Below are 19,278 nucleotides of genomic sequence, written 5' to 3'. Positions count from 1 at the left end.
ATCGTGAACGAAATTTTGTGAATTGTTGAATGGTGTTCCATAGATTTTCAGTAAAATTTCTAAAATTTGTCCATTTCTTAGAGTATACATTTTACAAGACACATTTCACGCCATACTTTTATTGACACTGGAAATTTAATTGATAACTAATTGAGCAGGCAACGTATTAAATATTGCTCCATCTGTTTTTGGTCCTCAAGAGCATAAAAATATCCACTGGTAGGAACATGAACTCAACATTGGCGGGAAGCAACACTTGGCAGGGCCTCTTACCGAGATTGGCAGAGTGAAGTTTCCGATTGTTGCAGTGTTGTTGTCGGGAAATTATTCCATCCATTAGATGCCGCTGAATGGAGAGCAGTCCTGAAATGCGTTGCTCAAGCGCACACCCCTAGAGTCGAACCAGCGCCGCGTGACCTTGAGCTAGCCGCGTAATCACCGAGCTAACGGGGCGGACGATAGCCTATACGTTCGCGAGTAATTTCCTGGCTCTCAACGAACAGGTAGTGAGTCTATTGTCAAAATCTTTTTATTTATCACATAATAATCACATTGTTTATATAAAAATAAAGATCAAAATTGCATAAAACATGTAATCATAACAACCAAGCGAATGATATCAGGGCGCACTACCGACATCTTTGGGTGTCTTTCTTAATAAAAACAAGCCAGTAAGTGGCCAGGTGAAATTAGTTTTGGTAGAGAAGTGATTTTTTTTAACCATAGACAAATAAATCCTAACAACCACACGGCATTTAATATAATAACATGAAAATGAACTAAAATTTTAAACGTGTTCGGCCACACTAATGTTAGCTCTTTTCAAGTACCTAACCAAATGACTGATGTTTCATAAATTGAAATTACAAACTGAAATACACAAAAATCGAAAAAAGAAACGCATAACAATGAAACGGCAAGGCAGAGGAGAGGCAAAATTACATGACGCTTAATTGCCTAGGAATAATACAAATCAATAACACAAAATAACGCTACGACACACTGACACAAAAAGACATTTAGCGGATAGGAGGCGCCTGCGGCAAACAGCTGCCTATTGAGCCGAGGAATGCAAGATTTTATGAGCAAAGCTCATATTAAACTCGGTAAATTAGTTTATTTTCATGTTATGCTGAATGCCGTCTGGTTGTTGGTTTTATTTATTCAAATGAAATCAATCCTTTAATTTGTTTGTGTCAAAGAATGCCCAAACAATTGTTGGCCTGAATTACAGTTTTTGTTTGTGGCTGGGAGACATTTCAATTGATCTGATGAGCCACTTTCACGGTGCGCAATTAATTGAGAATTGATCTCGCGTATTGCATTATGACATCACTCTGCATCGGTTCCTTGATAAGGGCGGTTGGGACGAAAGTTTGATATCGCTGTGTCGGCGCCGATGAAAGAATAAAGAGCGTGGATCGCTTTCATCGGTAGCCACGTGGTGATGTTGTTCATGACGTACATGAGACGCGGAACAGCGACGACTTCTCGATTCGTCAGGACGGCATGCATGATTGCATCCACGCACTCCTCAGGCTGGAGGGAGGGCAGAACAGCGGGATACTTGACGCGCACACCCCTAAAACATTACGTCAATTTTGCATCAGTTTACCAACAATCAATATTAATTAGAGAGGCCTGTGGACTACGTATTTGTAAACGTCATTAACGTAATCATCACTCATCATCACTGATTTCCATGGACAAAATTACTGAATGGACAAAAATACCACATGAAAACTTTCAGCAAATATGCATCAGGTCAGCGGCTTGTGATTATGACATCATTGAGGGTTTCTTGTGGTTTTCTTTGCTTAAAAAACACAATTATTCTCTCAAGTAGCAGCAACCGCCATTATAACAATGCCATTTGTTCATTGTGCTCCACATCCATGGCTGCCAGTTGCCACTTTGCGTCATCATTGTCGCTCGCGATGCTTATGCCCGAGATGTTAATTGTTTATGTACACAACAAAGATCCCAATCTACACCATTCATAATGTCGTTGACACGACGTGGGATCGATCCCAGACCAACTGACAGAAACATAAGGTAGCGGAAGGGAATCCCCTACCAGCTACGTCACAAAACAGTTTGCGACCGGAAGCTTCAGTCTGTCACGTGCTGTTGCACTTTATAGATCGGTGTTTACTCTGAGGCAACATTTCGAAGAAGACAAACGTGTTTGGTCGATAATCGTTGTGAATTACTACTAAATTTCAATACCGTTTGTTGCCGAATAAAAACGCTAACAATTAGGCATTGTTACTGTGAAAATGAGGCCCATCACTTTGTAAAGCGGTGATTAGTGCGTGGTTGATATGCAGATGAAGCAGTAAGTCAGGCCATTAGCACTTTGCATGAAATATCAGACTCGCAAAATAGAAGGTTGCGCTAAATTTAATCAGAGCATTTAATTTAATGACCTCTGACTTCCAGGGGGCTGCTAACAATAGGTCCCTGTTTCATTTCACGTTTTCGATTCATGACGTCAAGATCATGAAGACAAACTCGGATTATTGCGTCACAAGTCAATTATTTTAGAAGACGTTGAAACTACGATTCCTTCTCTCTTAGCATTTTATTTTGATCTTCAAGATTCCTAATGTTACCCACAGTTTTCCATTCTTTCAGATATTTCCTCTCCGTTTTCTAGTTTTGCTTTGTTCTTTGTTCCGTTGTTTTTGCAATATTACAAAAAAAAAAAAAAACTAAAATTGAATTCATCAAACTTCAACGATTACCTAAACATCCCGGTATGAACATGGTAAGGACACACCAATGTGGTCTTTACTCCACTCTTCCCGGAGTTCTGGAGGTCGTAGTACAGGGACTGGTGAAATCCAACCGATGCGTGCTTCGATGAAACGTAGTCCGGCATGCCAGGGGAAGCGAAGAGGCCTGGGGATGAGCAACAATGGTAAGATGAACGGCATTGTCTACCGCACAATCAAAATCGCAAAGTTTTTTGAAAATATTACGTTCAAAAAATCATGAAAAAACAAAACACCTTATTTTAAAACCTTTGTGGTCTGTCAACTAAGCAAGTAACGGAAATATTTCGGTGTTGGGCTACAAATTTTACAAACATCGATCATCAAAAAATATTTTTTCAGTCCTAAAACGGAGATCGATATTTGACATTTTCCGAGATGTTTGCAGTGATGCACGAGTGGTTAAAACGGTTAAGAAAATCATTTTCACAAAGACCTCACCTACTGTGCTCGCTATCGTCACCAAGTGACCATGGTCACGGTCTAACATTTTGGGAAGGAATTCTCGCACGGTCCAAAAGTGGCCCAACGTGTTGACCTGGAAGGTCCGTTCGATCTGTTGCTCGCTCAGGTCCATCAGCTCCTTGCAGTAGACAATACCTGGAGGAAGTTGACACAATGATACAAGTCGCTATCAATAGAGTGGAACCCTGCTACGAGGCACATATGGTGCCGGCGTGCCGAGGGTGCCGGGAACACGATACGTTGTGAATGTCAAATTGTCGACACTTTCAATGTTAAGTTTAAAATGAACAGTTGTGGCTTTGGGAGAACAATCGAAGAAAGGTTTGTTCGCTTGAGAAAGCAACAATAGCTGCTTTGTTTGTCACGTTTGCTGCATTGTCTGAGCACAAGAGTCTCCCACAAGTCGGCAGTCGTAAACTTAGCATGTGACAGTTAAGTAAGTGACAACTGAGCTAGCAACATTCCAGCAAGCAGCTGAAGTTGGCAAATGATGAAACTGAGCAAGCTACAACTTGGCAATTGGCATGTCACAAGTCATCATATTCAGTGAAGCAAGCGATGACCAAGCAAGTCCAGTGCTAGCTGAAAACCTCATTTGCTAAATTTAGACAGTTGCTGAAATGCACTTGCTGAGTTGTCGCATGCCGAGTGGTCCGAGAACCAAGTACAATGGCGTCTCGTGGTGTCCTTCCACAAATCAATGCTGTAACCAGAGCTCAACTTCAGAGGTCTCAATGATCTACTCTTTGATTTAAACTAACTGGCAACTTTACCTGCGTTGTTGATCAATATTGTGACATCACCGACCGCTTCGCGCGCCCTCGCCGCTGCCCGCTTGATGTCATCTTTGCTGGAAATGTCACAAACATCCACAAATGGGGAAGCCCCAAGCTTACGTACTAGTTCTCCAGTTTCCTGATTGGCTAAGAACACAAATAGACGCAACAATCAGTGACCTCAATAAAACATGAGCCCCTCGCTAGTTTTAGTAACAATTGGGGAAGAAGATGGCAACGCAGGAGCATGCAGCGTTGAAAGGTTTCGACCTCACAACCAGTCACAGCACGATGACGTCAGATTGATCGCCGCCATCATTCTGTTCGATCACAATCTCTTTGAGTCTGAAAGGTAATAATCTTCACCGTCACCGCGACTGTTCATGCAAATGTTTCTGTGGATGACAAACCTCGAAGTTCGAGAACAGACGATATTGGTTTGATTCCAGGTCGACTCATACCAAAGACTAAAATTATATCAATTAGGTTATTTTAAAGCAGTGGAAATAAATAAGGATTAACAAGGCAACTACCTTTCTTGTCCACGTCCCACAAAATGAGCTTGGCTTTCCTCTTAGCGAAGTGAAGCGCCATCAGCCGGCCCATTCCGTTGCCTGACCCGGTTATCAGGCAAATCTCCCCCTCCACCGATTTGTAGCGGACGGGCACAAACCATCTGTGACGTCACAATCATAATACACAATAAGAAGCTGAATACGAAACTGAGCCTTTACCGCAAGCTCTCGAAGTGTGGGCTGGTGTGCTGCAGGTGTGCACTGGTAGCGTCAAATCGAGGTTAAAAGGCATCGAAACAACACAAATGCATAAGCCTCATTGTTGTCATCACTTGAACAACCTAGCCAACAAACCACTTCTGCTTGCATTGATTCAATGTCTACAGACGCTCGACGTTTGCATCGTTCGCTATTGCCTCTATTGTTGCGGTGGTCAACAACGCGTGACGATAACACAAGCCGCAATGACGCTTCCTGGTTCTCATGAATGTAGTGTCTGATTGGTTGGCGGTATGATTGTGAGGCAACAGTATCAACATTAATTGGAAATAAGTGAATGAGTTGAGTTAGTCATGAACAAAGCTTTTCCACTGTGACCGAGCAGTTGCCATCACAAATGGGGCATTGTGAAGGAACTCAAAGCCCCCTCTTCGCGTAGCCATGGCTGCAGCTGTGCCACGACTACGTCTGGTTAATATCTGGTGGCGACTTTTATTTTAGTTCCTGTTTCAAACCGCTTTACCTGAATGGAAAAAGTATGGAAGAACTGCTTCCCTATGCTAATAAAAGATAACTCGTACGTTCATTAGGAGCAGCATGTTGGATTCTATCAAAATTGCGGTGAGATGGCGCATTCAATAAGATGTCCTCTTTTCAAGCATACAATCCTGGTTCGACTCCCGGCTGATGCGGACTGCTCAGAAACACCGCTGAATGATGTCATGAATTTGGTGGAGCTGGTTTCTGAAGGAAATGCAGCCTACAGAAGGAAACTGACCGCCCAACTCTCAGTGCCACAGGCTTGAGAATGAGAATCTCCGTAATGAAAACTTTATCTTCCCATTCCAATGATGGATAACTGAGTGTAAGACCACCTTTATCTTTATACTACAGATCATACGATACTGTGCGATGTACACAATGTAGGCCTACAGACAATTATTGTCCACTGTACATTGTCTTGTGCAATCAAACCAGAACTCTCTTGAAGAACATCATTAAGCGACAGACAAGCGTGTTTGGCCATGTCATAAGGGAGGAACAATTAGATCACACTGCTTTTTGTGGAAAGATCAAAGGAAAACGAGCTCGTGGAAAACAGCGTCTCACTTTCCTCAATAACCTCAAGGATCTTCTTCACGTTATAACCGCAACAATTTTTAATACAGTTAAATACCGGGATAACTGGAAGGCGTTGTGAATGAACGCCTAAGCCTGGAACAGGCATGGTACACGAAGACAATAGGATACAATTTTTAACATATTTCAGTCAAACTGTTAGCAACAATCGGCAAAACCTGCAAAAATCTGCAATATTTAGTCGAAAAAATAGACTGTTGCTGATTTTTGGACAAATTATCATCAATTTGTCACATCTCGAAAAAAGAAAAGATTTTGTTTCTGTTCTCCACTTAAATTCGAACAAAACATTCCTTGAATACTGAAAAGTTTAGGTGTTCATTCAAACCATTTCTTGAATACTGAAAAGTTTAGGTGTTCATTCACAACATTCCTTGAATACTGAAAAGTTTAGGTGTTAGGCTATTCAAAACATTTCTTGCCGATGTCGAGACCAACTGACCCTGTTTGCAAATTGTGCATTGATGCATAACTACCTGATCACCATGGTCCTGTCACCGCCAACTTGTCAACCTTCTCAGTCGTTGCCTGACTTTGCTGACTGATAGCACTGCTGTGGTTTTTAATTTGATGACTGATCAGTATCCCAGGATCACAGTGCACACAATATTTCCCCATCACAGAGCAAAGGTCAACTAAACGGTAGAAGTGACAAAGCGCAAATTTGTATGTAGCTACTCAAAAGCAAATAAAATAGGTACACTCAATAATATACCACAGTGTGACAGTGGCAACACTTTTATTAAAACGTTTGAAAAAATATCTCCTACAATACCCAGTGATAGCCCTACGAACCCTAACCTACTTGAGATGACTTGAAACCTGAAAGTAGCATTATTACCTTGCAATAGTTTCCAGTAGAATCTTTGTCAGCTGCCATAAAAGCAACAGCAAGTCAGTGACAAATCCCATGCTGCCTTCAACCAGTAGTGCCCAACGCGACTGGCTTCAAGATCGCTCACTGAAGCTCGACCGCTGCGTTCAAACAAATTAAGCGAATGCCGAGTGGCAATTGTTGCTGTACTATGACCTGTTGTGCTGACGCCACGTTACAAAAGGAACACTTTGTTGCATTGTGCCTGCGTCACAACTAACGACGCTATGGCCTGACTTCGACGATTATTCGAAACAAATGGAGATTAAAATGGCTCATAAAAAATAGTTGATAAATCAATTCTGAATTATTTTTAGTACCAATAATATGAACTATAATAATACTTAACTATAACAACTCAATAATAGAATGAACACAAATTATTAAACCTCTTTTTGTCCATTTTTACGTCTTACGAAACTTAATTGTTGAAACAGCTGATTGAATTCCTCTGAAAGATCAGACTTTGATAAGTGTCGACAGGCTAGGAGATTGGAAGCGAACCAAAACGCTGATTAAAAGTAAAGTTCTTTGATATCTGCGTGTTCTCATTGGTTGATAACTATATAACCCAACTTGTGTGAGTTGTTTCACAAAGCCAGCTCAGTGGCCAAGTGGCTGTCGCCTCCACTCGACGTGTGCGCTTGAGCAGAGCATTCCAACGACTTCTTCATTCAGCGGCACTTAGGGTGTTTGGGGATAGAATAAATCACAGACAACAACACTTCGCTTTATCAATCTCGGTGACCCGCGTCAACGCTTCAAAGCCTCTGCAAGAATGCGAAACTTCCAGGGTTAAGCTCTCAAAGAAGCTTTCCCAATCCGAGGATAAAGATTAAATTAATCAAGCTGCATTATGCGCAAACGAAACTGAACACCACATGAAAACCACACGTTGTGCATGTGGAAGACATAATCATCGTCATGCAATAACCAGGCAGCAAACCGGTCGTATTTACATTGATGCAACGTCTGCAGACGTCTGGCTGGGTATGTATCAGTAGAAAAATTATGTTCTTCCAGGCAGTCGTTCGGTCTTTTATGTGCCTGTGCAATTGTATTCAACATCATAGATTTTTTTGCAGAAGCAAATACTTGGCACTCGTTGGAAAAATCGTCTCACCAACGACACAATCCTCAACTGTGCAATGTGCATGTTGCCCGATGTGGAAGCTAATATAAGTCACCCCCTCCGCTGGACAGCGCATGTCGTGTGCACCACATGATAGAAGATCACAAATGCCATACAAGTTTTTTCTCACCAACTAACAGACTAACAAAATTTCTTACCAACTAACAAACTTTCTCACCAACTAACAAAATCATGAAACTTTCCAGAGATAGAATAACTTAGCAGGGATCAATTTGGATTTGGCAGTGGAGTCTCGAGAAATCTACAAAGCACAAGATTGAGAAGCGCAATGTCAGAAACAAAAATATGAATCAATGTGTTTCGGCAACCCCTACTCCGTGTGACGTTTTCTAAGATTTGTTCTGTCACAGACTGGTCCTTTACACTGGCACTCGCCATCGACACCGATCATGGAATGTGTTGCCCCAACGCTGGTACTGTGTCGTCACGTTTAACTTTGGTTCCAATACATCGAATAAACGCAAAAGCTGATCACGCGTGACAAGTAAACAAAAGTTTACCTCTTCATTAAATTAATAATTACCCGGAGTTTGAGTGAAGTCCGAACGTATTTGCTTTCATCAGCCGTGGACAATGCGGCTGCTGAGCAAATATGTTCCCAACCTCTGTTCACCAACTGTACAGGCCAGTCAACCGGTAAAAGTCATAGCAATATGGGGAGTAAAATCTGGGTGAACAGCAGAAAACTGCAACAAGTGGTTGGAGCATAACTTCTGTGCACACCTCATCGGTTTTCATCCGAAGAAATAAAAGTTAAGAAATTTTGATTGCAGTTGCATGATTTTCTAAAAAGCGAATCGAGCAATCACTTCAACGATCTCCAAAACAGCAGTTTGCTAGAGAAATTAATTTGTAGCATTGCAGACATAAAGATAAAAATCTAAGCAACAATACAGAGTTTAATGTCATTGAAACGACCATTTTTAGGCTTTAATCGTCGTCGTCGTTGTGTGAGCGTCTGGGGCCGAGGGTCTATCTTTTTACCACCCCAGAATCACGATGTTCCCGGACTACACTGGAAGGCTACTAGAGAGCAGCCAGTCTTTGGTTTCATCATCCATGACACGCAGGCTTTAATAAAACTAAGAAACGAAGTACATCTGTAAAACACAAGCCATAAATATAAAACGAACAAAGTCAGTCTCAGACGATCAGAACTCAAAGTAACAGAAAGTCCCTTTAACTCAAGGGTCGGCAAACTTTCTGTACTACTGGGCCAAATCTACAAACTTCCGGTAACGTGCGGGCCGCATAAATTTCAACCATTAAACAATCGCCACATTATCCTTAAAATCGGTGTCCGACAAATTGTTCGTAAAACAATTGTTCATAAAATTAATTCTTCGTAAAACAATTCTTCCTAAAGCATTTTTTCGTGCATGCAGTTAAAACTTGATGTATACGAAGAAATGCTTTACGAAGAATTGTTTTACGGATTTCATTTTACGAAAAACAGTTTACGGACAATTGTTTTACGAACAATTGCTTACGAACAATTTGCCTATAACCCTTAAAATCATGGCGCACCTGCAACTCCTATTTCTGTGTCTATTGCACAATGAGACGTGTTTGTTGCCGTTTCATATTTAGTATCAAACACGTATTAAAACGCAATGCATTGTTTTTATTTACTTATCATTTATCAATGTGAAGGATGATGTTGTTTCTGTGTCATGGCCGAGGTGTTTAAATCAACTGGCAACTTTGTTGATGATATTTGCAATACAACTTCGTCATTCAAATGACGATCTGACAGGCGAGTGCGAAGTTTATTCTTCGCGTAATTCATTTTTCAATTTTGAGAGATTTTGTAGCGTACATAGGAGTTACCGAGTAATGTCGGGACACATGTTAAAGGGCTTTTTGTTGTGATATAAAATAAATTCATGCGTAGATAATGATGAAACTTTAGTTGATGCACCAAAAGTAAGATCGTTCGAGGGCCGCAAAAAGTTTGTCCGCGGGCCGCATTTGGCCCGCGAGCTGCAGTTTTCCGACCCCTGCTTTAACTGAACACTGCAAGAAAGGCTCTTGCCGTGTTCAGTTTAATGTCATAAGCGATCAAGGTTTTCAAGGAAGATTCTTCATCTCAATTTACTTTTGTTGCTCTGCAACCATCTAAAGATTTACATACAGACTGAACCAACCCAGTTCGACACCCGGCTTAACGTGTTTGTTGATAAACATCGCTCACCTCTACCCAGGGCGTAATAAATTGAGTGGACATATTTGCTGAAGGTAAGGCGGGCGATAGTTTTGAACTGGCCGCTTTACTCATTAGCCCCGAAGTCTTGGTGTGATGAGATCCTATTCTTCTCATTCCCTGAAGCTCAGTAAATAAGTGTGGGGCCACTTTTACCTAACTGGACCAAACGTAATTTTGAACTCTTCGAAAAGAAATTTCCTTTAACCAAACCAAGACAAAAAATCTTTTGTAGCTTTCAATATTGTTCAAAAAAATTTGATGTTGCATGAACTTGAACGCTGAACTAGGGTTTTGGGCCCATAACTTTGAAATTGACTAACGACAGCAAGCAATGTCGTGAAGCCTGAACGAAGGCGCCAGTGGTTGAGTGGGATGAATGAAGGAGAGATGCTTTTGACAGCAAAAAGCGCACAGTGTAGCATACGTTGTGGAGTAACCTGTAGATCTGTAGATGGGATATCGTTTAGGCAACAACACTTCAACAATCAGAAACTTCACTTTGTCAATCTCGATGACTGGGCCTGCGTCAGTGCGTCAGTGGTTCAAAGTCTTTGCACGTGTGGGAAACTACCAGAAATAAGGGAATTTTTCAGTCCGAGGATAAAGATTCCTTCAATCAATTGATCACAAGGCATTCTGTCATTCATACCGCTCCTTCATGAATTGCATCACGACGATGGAGATGAGGACATCAGACCACCATCCACATCATGATCCTCCATAATTGAATTTGTTAACTTCTGATGAGAAAGCAACTTCAAAACATTAACTCACTTTTGCGTCAATTGAAACCACAGTAATTTTTTTGAAGCGATTGACAATGAAATCCTTTTGTTGTTCCATACATTTGAACTATAGCACCACCAAGCGCCAGTACGATCACAAGACATTCTACCACTAATGACACTCGGTGTGTGTGTGTGACATCAAACAATGTAATTCTGATGTTTTGGTACTGACGATCATATTCCATGGTATGATGTTTTGCCGAATAGAATCCATTCTATTCCATTCCATTCATGAGAAGGTTTTGCACCGCATTTGTGATTTCTTCACAGAGGCAACAGGTGATTCTGTAAGCTCAGTTTGCTCAGTGGTTACGCGCTCGACTCAAGATCACGTGGCGCTGGTTCGACTCTCGGGGTGTGCGCTTCAGCAACGCACGTCAAGGACTGCTCTCCATTCAGCGGCACTTAGTGAATGGAATAAATCCTTGGCAACAACACTTGAACAATCGGAAAACTTCATTCTGTCAATCTCGGTGACCGACCCTGCGTCAAAAGCCTCTACAAGTATGCGAAACTACCATGAATAATCTCTCAAGGCTTTGTCAGTCCGAGGATAAAGATTCAAAACCAACCAACCAACTTGTAACGTTGCCATGCCAACGAATTCCCGCTCAAAACCACACCTGGTTACCTCCCGCTGCTGGTCGCTATAAGTAACACATGACGAACTAAACAAGTTCGGTCACCATACCCCAACCTTTTTGCTATGCGTCTTTTGTCGCCGCCCTCTACTTGTTGCCACGATATTTACCTCTTCTTGCTGATAGGAATACTCCTACTGGCTTTCTGGTTCTTGTGTTTTTTGTCCACAGAAGTTCTACAAACTGAGGGTTCATCATGTGGCTGTTGAATGTTTGCTCTTCTACTATCAGCTATGGGGGTGGAACAAGCTTCTTCCAATTAATTTGTTCGAGTACCATTGAAGCAACTGAAGTACCCATGAAGGGGAGCTTGGTTGATAAAGAACTGGTCACTACTTGAGAGATGCACGTTTCTAGAGCAAGATGTTATCAAAATAATACTATACATGTCAGTCACAGTTAAATCGCTCACGGTCGTGACGTCATAGAAGATCAGCGACAAGTGATGTAGGTTATCGCGAGTTCGCGACTAGGGAAGTAAAAGCAAAAGTTTGTTGACTTTTGGCTGTTCAAACAAAGTTAACACTATTAGCATTCAGCTCGTGTTAGCTTGTCTTGTACAACGACAAGCAGCGTACGCGAAGGGAATGCTTTGCGACTTACTTCTGGCGTTATTATCAAGCAGAACGATCAGTCGGCGAACGGATAGTTCAACTAGTTGCTGCTTCAAACCTGAAAGCTGACAATACAGTAGTCAATTATGAACAAATAGAAAACATTTTGTTCATTCCGAGTTGTTAGTTACTAATAGTTGATGGAGACAGAGATAGAAGTAGTGGCTGAGGTGCCAACCATGTCTGGCTCAAGATGTTTAGGTAGCAATGTGCTAACGTAAACAAGATTGCACTCGAGTGGCAAATTTAATCATGAAAATTCACAAAATAAATAATAATTAAACTAACAATTCTTTCTATATCTTATTTCATTGACTTCTGTCATACCAAGCAGTTGATGTTGAGCAAAAATGAAGATTTGGTTGGAATTTGTCATTGAAATATTTTTATAGAAGGCAAAGCAGAACCCTAGCTTTCAATCGAAGACCGTGCCACGTCCAATGTCACGTCATAATGCAACCAACAAAGTACGAAAATTCCTCTCGAAAACTAAAAAGAAAATCTTCTTTCACTTATGAAGGGGAAGTCCCTGGTTTAGTTCCAACAAACGATGTTCGTCGGTTGCCAGCGGTGCCGCGGTTTGTTCGACCGATCGCTGGTGTGGCCGTTGTGGAGGGCGCCACCACGTGCTTGCGATGCAAGGTTAGCGACATTTATTACGTAAGTTAACGCATAATAGCTCAGTTGGTTGAGTTAAACTCTCAAAGAAGCTTCCTCAATCCGAAGATAAAGATTATGACAATCAACGATAATGACATCAGTTCGACAAGAGTTTCTTCTCTGGAAAGGATAAGAAGTTTTTTTGTCATCTTGCTGATGATGAATTGTCTCCAGAAAAGTCTTCTTCTTCTTGCTTATGAGGCAGCAGTTCAGGCAACATCTCCCAATTGTTGCAACCAGAGTAATGTCTTCCTATCAGGGTCTATGAGATCCACATGTTCTGCAGGTCGAAACATTGGACAATGATTTATGATGTGCTGTGCTGTTTGACAGTCATAGGCTGGTGAGTCACACCATCCCCAGGAAAACATATTGTGTTTGTAACGACTAACGCCATTACGGAAGCAATTCAAAGTCACTCATTCTTTTCTTGGCAGGTCTGAGCCAGGTGGTACTGTGGTGATGTACTGTACTGTAGTGATTCAGAAAAGTGATGACGTGCGACAGTATCCTTCGAAGCAGCATCCCTCTAATCTTAACCGTATCACTCTCTTGTCATATCATTCTCTTGAGCAGCATCATTTTCCTGAGCAGCATCATTTTCCTGAGCAACATCATTCTCATGAGCAGAATTATTCTCCTGAGTCATGTCATTCTCCTGAGCAGCATCATTCTCCTGAGCAGCAGCAGTAATGCAATTGTTCCAGCGCTGAGTTTGAACAGACGCCAGTTGTGTGCTTGTAATATCTTAGTAGTCATAACATACCTTTGGAATACGAACACTTAAAAATATTTCATCTTGTTCCAGATTAGAGGTAATCCTCCTCCAACTTTGTACTGGCACCACCAGGGAACGCCATTGTCTGTTCCCACGGAAAGAATGTGAGTAATTAGTAAATTGGTCACTAGGTGGCGATAACATTACTTTGATACAACTTTTTTGTTGCTTTCTTGAACACTTGATCCGGGCTTCAGCATGATGAGAATCAAGCAGCCTAGCCTATGGTACGAACCTGGTTGTGCGGCAGTATCTCCTTGGTCATTGCCCTCAGCCCCTGGGCAATATCGCTCCATTATTGTTTGCTGTCCATGTTTGGTGCTCAAGTGTTGTTCATGGTGGGATGAGGCGAAGGGAAGCGTCGAGACGCTTCGTTGGTCATGATGTGATCCCTGTTCCTACGTGCACAACAACCTACTCAGAATATTTCCATCTGCTTCCATCACTTTCAGATGGATGGAGACAGACTGCGATGGATGTCATCTTCTGGTGATCAGTGGGACGACAATGAAGGACAGCGGAATGTACAGATGCACCATTGTCAATCGGCTGGGGAGGGAATCGTGCCTAGGATTGTTGACAGTGCGACCGAGCCTTTCACCGTCATCAACCGAAACAGGTGACAACGTGCTCCTTCGTTTGATGCGGTATGGAATGTTGAGCGACATAGGCGGCATAGTTTCTATTCTTATCTCTGTGATTTCAATCTATTCGCGTCATTGGGATTTTGATTTCTTGGAACCGCATCTTTGTGTGGTTGCCACTTTAACAAGAAAAGTTTCTGCCATTGCCACTGAAACCTCGAACCAATCATAAGCTACATTTTCCGTGACGTAAAAAAGGCGAAAAGAAGATGATACAAAGCAAATTAAGTGATGAATTCTCTGTCAGCTGGTTGGCTGAGGTTAGGGGTTAGGGCTAGAAGGTAGTCATTTCTATGGCATGGGTTCGATCACCACTCCTACCATTAGGCTACCGTACCCTTTTTTCTTCTGTAACTACCAAATAAAGCTGAAAACAAGAATTAACTCTCTGACTGAGTGCTACGAAGGGTCACAATTGGACGGTAGCCTCTTATAACATGTTCTGATTGGTTCGAGGTTGCAGTGGCAATGGCTGAATTTCTTCATGTTAAAAGTGGCTTCCTCCTTATGTTGCGTCACTGTTGTGTTGCTCACTTAAAATGGAAACTTAATATAATTATTACTGGATGGCGCCATAGAGGCAAAAGCACTCGCCCAACCGAACTACTGAGAACGGTCAGGATCCTCTCGATTGGCCTGGCCCGGCCTCGAAATTTTTTTCCCACAAACTTTCTGTGTCATTTTCATATTTCTATAAGTGTAGCCATTGCTGGTTACCGCGCGCGGTAACTGTTGTTACCGACAGGCCCGTAACTAGCTTGGAGCACCAGGGGGGGGCAAAAAGTATTCCAGAGGGGGCCCAACTTTTACCTTCCGTATCATGTACGAAAACGACGTTTGTACACAATGTGGTGTATCTACGCAAAAACATTAATCGTATTACAGCGTTTACATTAGCATAGATTATCATAGAAACAGCAGCGTAAACTGGCATTATAGAGTCAATTACATACTGTAGCTTAAGCAGTTATAATGACGACAGCATAGAAATTGAGAAACAAAATCATTTTTAAAACATCCGATCCGGATCCGACCATCAACTAGCGATAAAATGGTTAAAAATAGGCATAGAAACCGCAGTGAAATAAAAATTTATGATTTTGTAGTTGACTCTTTTGTTAGTTAATCCTTTCATGAACTTCGAGTTCGTTTTAGTTTATTTGCATTTTCCCCTAATGCGCTGTATAAATCATACAAAATATACATAGAAAATAGACGTTCAACTATGATCAAATCGGGCTGCAGCCGCTGCACCTGTCACTCATCGTTTTGTAAATAATTGTACAATGTGTAACCTACATTGCACATCTTTTTCTCTAGTGCAGAATCAACAATCATCTCTTCAAAATCAATCTTTTAAGGATAATATTGAGAATGTGTTTCACACCATCAGTGAAATATATCCTCGCCATTGATAGGTTAGGTCCAACCTTAACAGAAGGCGTTGGTGGACTTCACTGGGTCTATTAACAAAAACGTACAGGTCTATTTTCTCGGTCATTTTCTTTTGAAACCCCAACAGGACCAAGTTCGCCTGTGTCGTCTTTAACATTGACCTGGGTGTAGGCTTGTCTATGTAAGATAAGACCGAGAAGCCACTCTCACAAACCGCACTACTGGACCCGAATGATGCCATAGTAGCAGCAAGTTTATATACATTCGGGAATGCCAGTCGTTGATTGTACATTTCTTTCATTAGGCTAGTATATTGGAATTTTGCAACTTCCACACGGTCATGTAGGAACTGTTTTGCGACTTGCAATTCCGCCTCTGATGGAATATCTATCTTCAGTTGCGTATATACCCCTAGTGGAATGAGAGATTCACGGTCCAAGAAGTTTTCATTTTTTCTTGAAAGGGCACGAACAGATGTGTAAAACCATAAATTGTCAGCAAATCTGAGTTTCATCTCCAAAATAATGTCGTCTATCATAGCATACATCAGTAACTTTCTCAGATCCCTTTCCTCTTCCATTCCTACAGCAACTAGTAGGCTAAGCTAACTCTTCCATCACCAGGAAATCACAAATCAGTAAGGCGTATATTTTCTGCACAGTATTCTGGAGACTGATCGGCTATCACACTGCTTTGCTCAGTTGGAAACTGGTGTACTCTGGATCTAACCAACATTAAATCTCGAGTCTGTCTAACGCAACATTTGACCACACCATTAAACACACAATGTTTGCAATTAAACAACACAAGAAAATCGGGTATAAAATTGAAAAGTCAGCGAACAGAGCTAATTAACATCATTTTTTCCAGGGGTGCCAACATTTTTGTAGGAGGGCTTCGCCCCCCTCTGCGCCCCTCCTAGTTACGGGCCTGGTTACCGATCCATTTTTTCCAGCGGTTTTCAAAGTCAGCAGCCAATTTCCGCTCTCCAGGTCCAAATCTAAACATTGAACTTGAAAAAAAAAACGAAGCCTGGAAACACACCTAGTCAAGTCAAGTTTAAAAAATTTAAGAAAAGAAATTGATTCTGGTAACTCCAGTAAGATTTTCCCAATTGATAAAGAATTAACCCCAACCCATTTACCCTAACCCTACTTTTCTTGAAAATCTTTTGTGCACCGCAAAAATTAATTTAAAGAAAAAAAGAGACTGCAATGGGTGTCGAACCGTTGTTCTCAAGAACATTAGGCACAAGATGAAACCACTGAACTAAACACGCCAACGAAAAAATGTTTGCATTCACACGGTATTAATACAAACTCTATGCGGAGTAACCGACAGATAAATTTACCGCACGTGGTAACCATTTACCGAAATATGTAAATGAGACAGAAAGTTTGTGGGAAGAAAAATTTGCGGCCTGGCCGAGACCATGGCGACCTCTGCTCTGTTGTGTAAAACAAAAACCAAACGTTCGATATTACATCGTTTGGCGCAGAGTTGTGCTTGAGAGCAGGCAACGCCATCATGGCGTGTTACGTCTTCATTCAAGTAGCTCTTGCAGAGTCACGCTTGTTTGTTGCAGAATTGTGAAGCTGCATTTACATTGAAACAACATTTTTTAACGTTGTTTGAACAAAAGTACCACCAACAATTATTTACCGGTGACTTTCTTGTTTTAAATGTTTGTTGAAACTAATCGATACTGATTGTGAACCAATCCCATTATGATGTTTATAATATTATCCTTCCGATATCGCGCGCGCAGTGACTGCGATATGTAAATCTGCGATTATTGTAAGTTGATTATATTTGGCATCAGTTTCTGCTGCGAGTCAGTTTAGAAATCGTTAATTTTGAGATCGAGTCAGTCTTGAACAAGAGTCAGTTGTCAGATATTACATCGAGTCAACATTATTGGTCAAAATTCAACATTTACGCCATGTCAACGTCTTGCACTTGAACGCTCAAACAAATCGAGCGTAAGAAAGTAAGAAACTCCTATATTCTGTTGAATCCATGGAAAGACAATTTTAAATGTTATCACGACAGCCATTATTCGAAGCACCTTGTGTTGTTGTTGCGGTAAATACTAAATCCTGATAAGTCGTACATTCGATGTGCGAATCATTACCGCTTGAGGGATGGCTTGTTACACCAGCGACTTTATTTTGCGAAAAGTAGCGCGCTCTTCACAATCAGATCCAAGTTTAAGTTGTGTGCTATCATCTCCTCTTCATGAAAGAATGCCTGCCTGCTCTATAAACCAGCCATGTACCTAATTTCAAGGGATCTTATTGTTGATTGATTAATTGCCGGTGGTTTTTCAAAGTTTCAGAAAATATGCGAAACAAATCTAAATGCAACAATTGCAGTTGCATCACCTGTCAGGATAAATTAAGAGAAAAATTACGTTACAGTTTGTTCAAGTAAGACATGAGCCTCTTAGCAGTCACGTGACTCACTGATTGATTTTAAATAAACAATCATAGCATCGGTGGTCGCTGTAATCCACAGTCACGGTTGAGTGTTTTTTTGATAAAAGAAACTGCTCTAGTCTTTCGACTTGATCGCGAATCTTTCGTCGAATCTTCTAAAGCTGCTTGTTCTACGATAATGACTACAGTTGCCCATCCGATGTTGGGTGACGTAAATGTGACGTATTCTCATCAGAAATGATTAACTTTTCCGTAAACCGATTTGGCGGAAACAATGAAAAAAGTTATCAACTCGAGACGGCATAAATTGTTTCATCACAATCATCTGCCAGCTTAGTGAGCAAAGTTCGCGCATGCACAACCGTATGCATCGATGAACAACAAATGAGAATGCTATGAACAGGGCCGGATTTACCAATAGGCTAGGCAGGCTGAAGCCTAGGGCCTCAACGTCCAGGGGCCTCAAAATTCGGTTTCAAAGTTTGTAATTCTTTTAAAAACTTGACAAGTTTAAACCCTACCTAAAGTATCAAGCTTTTCAGAGTAGAAAATTCTATGCACAACTGGTTTCAACCACGTTGTAAACAGTCATTATTACGTTGTTTGCATCATAATAAAGGCAGTTATTACGCGCATTCTGCTGGAAGCTTCCATGTTAAATAATGTCCCTAATGTTACAGTACCATAGTCTTCTCAGTTTCCGCTAAAAAACAGTATCGGTAGTTGACAATTTCACATCAGGGCTGCTACTCCTAGTGGTTTTCCACTAGATTTAGTGGTTTTTTAAATAATCTAGTGGTCTAGTGGGTTTTCTTGGAGAATCTAGTGTTTTTTTTTCAATTTTGAGAGTGGCAGCATCAACTGTTCCTTCTTTCTTTCTGATTGTTGTTAACGAAAAAGATTTATATGATTTGCAAGAAGAAAACTGGAGCTTTGCCTCAAGCGTGCAATGCTCTCCATGATAGTGATAACAACTAAAGTAGAAATTGTACGAGACGTAAAACTTTTAAAGGAAGCGTATCCGGAAGATGTTGACCCGAAACTTACTGATGAACTTCTACATTTTCATTTGTACGTGAGACAAATACAAAACCAAGGGCTTACCGGTACAGAAAAGCAATTTATTTCCTTGTCTCATGGAAATCTTTATGACATTATGTGCAAGGAAAAAATTAACACTGCTTTTCCTAATGTG

General features: G+C 41.2%; 1 protein-coding gene across 1 annotated transcript; it reads right to left on the bottom strand.

The window, feature by feature from the left end:
• Positions 1-511: 511 nt before the first annotated feature.
• LOC145765032 (retinol dehydrogenase 10-B-like) lies at positions 512-6,899 on the bottom strand. Its single transcript, XM_082576767.1, has 6 exons — positions 6,734-6,899; positions 4,552-4,694; positions 4,016-4,165; positions 3,219-3,377; positions 2,748-2,904; positions 512-1,582 (listed from the first exon to the last, which is right to left on the bottom strand). Exons 1-6 carry the CDS (start codon positions 6,802-6,804, stop codon positions 1,333-1,335), a joined length of 930 nt encoding a protein of 309 aa, XP_082432893.1. The 5' UTR covers positions 6,805-6,899; the 3' UTR covers positions 512-1,332.
• Between the last annotated feature and the right edge of the window lie 12,379 nt (positions 6,900-19,278).

The sequence above is a fragment of the Aplidium turbinatum genome, chromosome 2 (genome assembly GCF_918807975.1).
Source record: "Aplidium turbinatum chromosome 2, kaAplTurb1.1, whole genome shotgun sequence".
In the NCBI taxonomy this organism is placed as follows: domain Eukaryota; kingdom Metazoa; phylum Chordata; class Ascidiacea; order Aplousobranchia; family Polyclinidae; genus Aplidium; species Aplidium turbinatum.
This window is presented reverse-complemented; position numbering and strand designations above follow the sequence as displayed.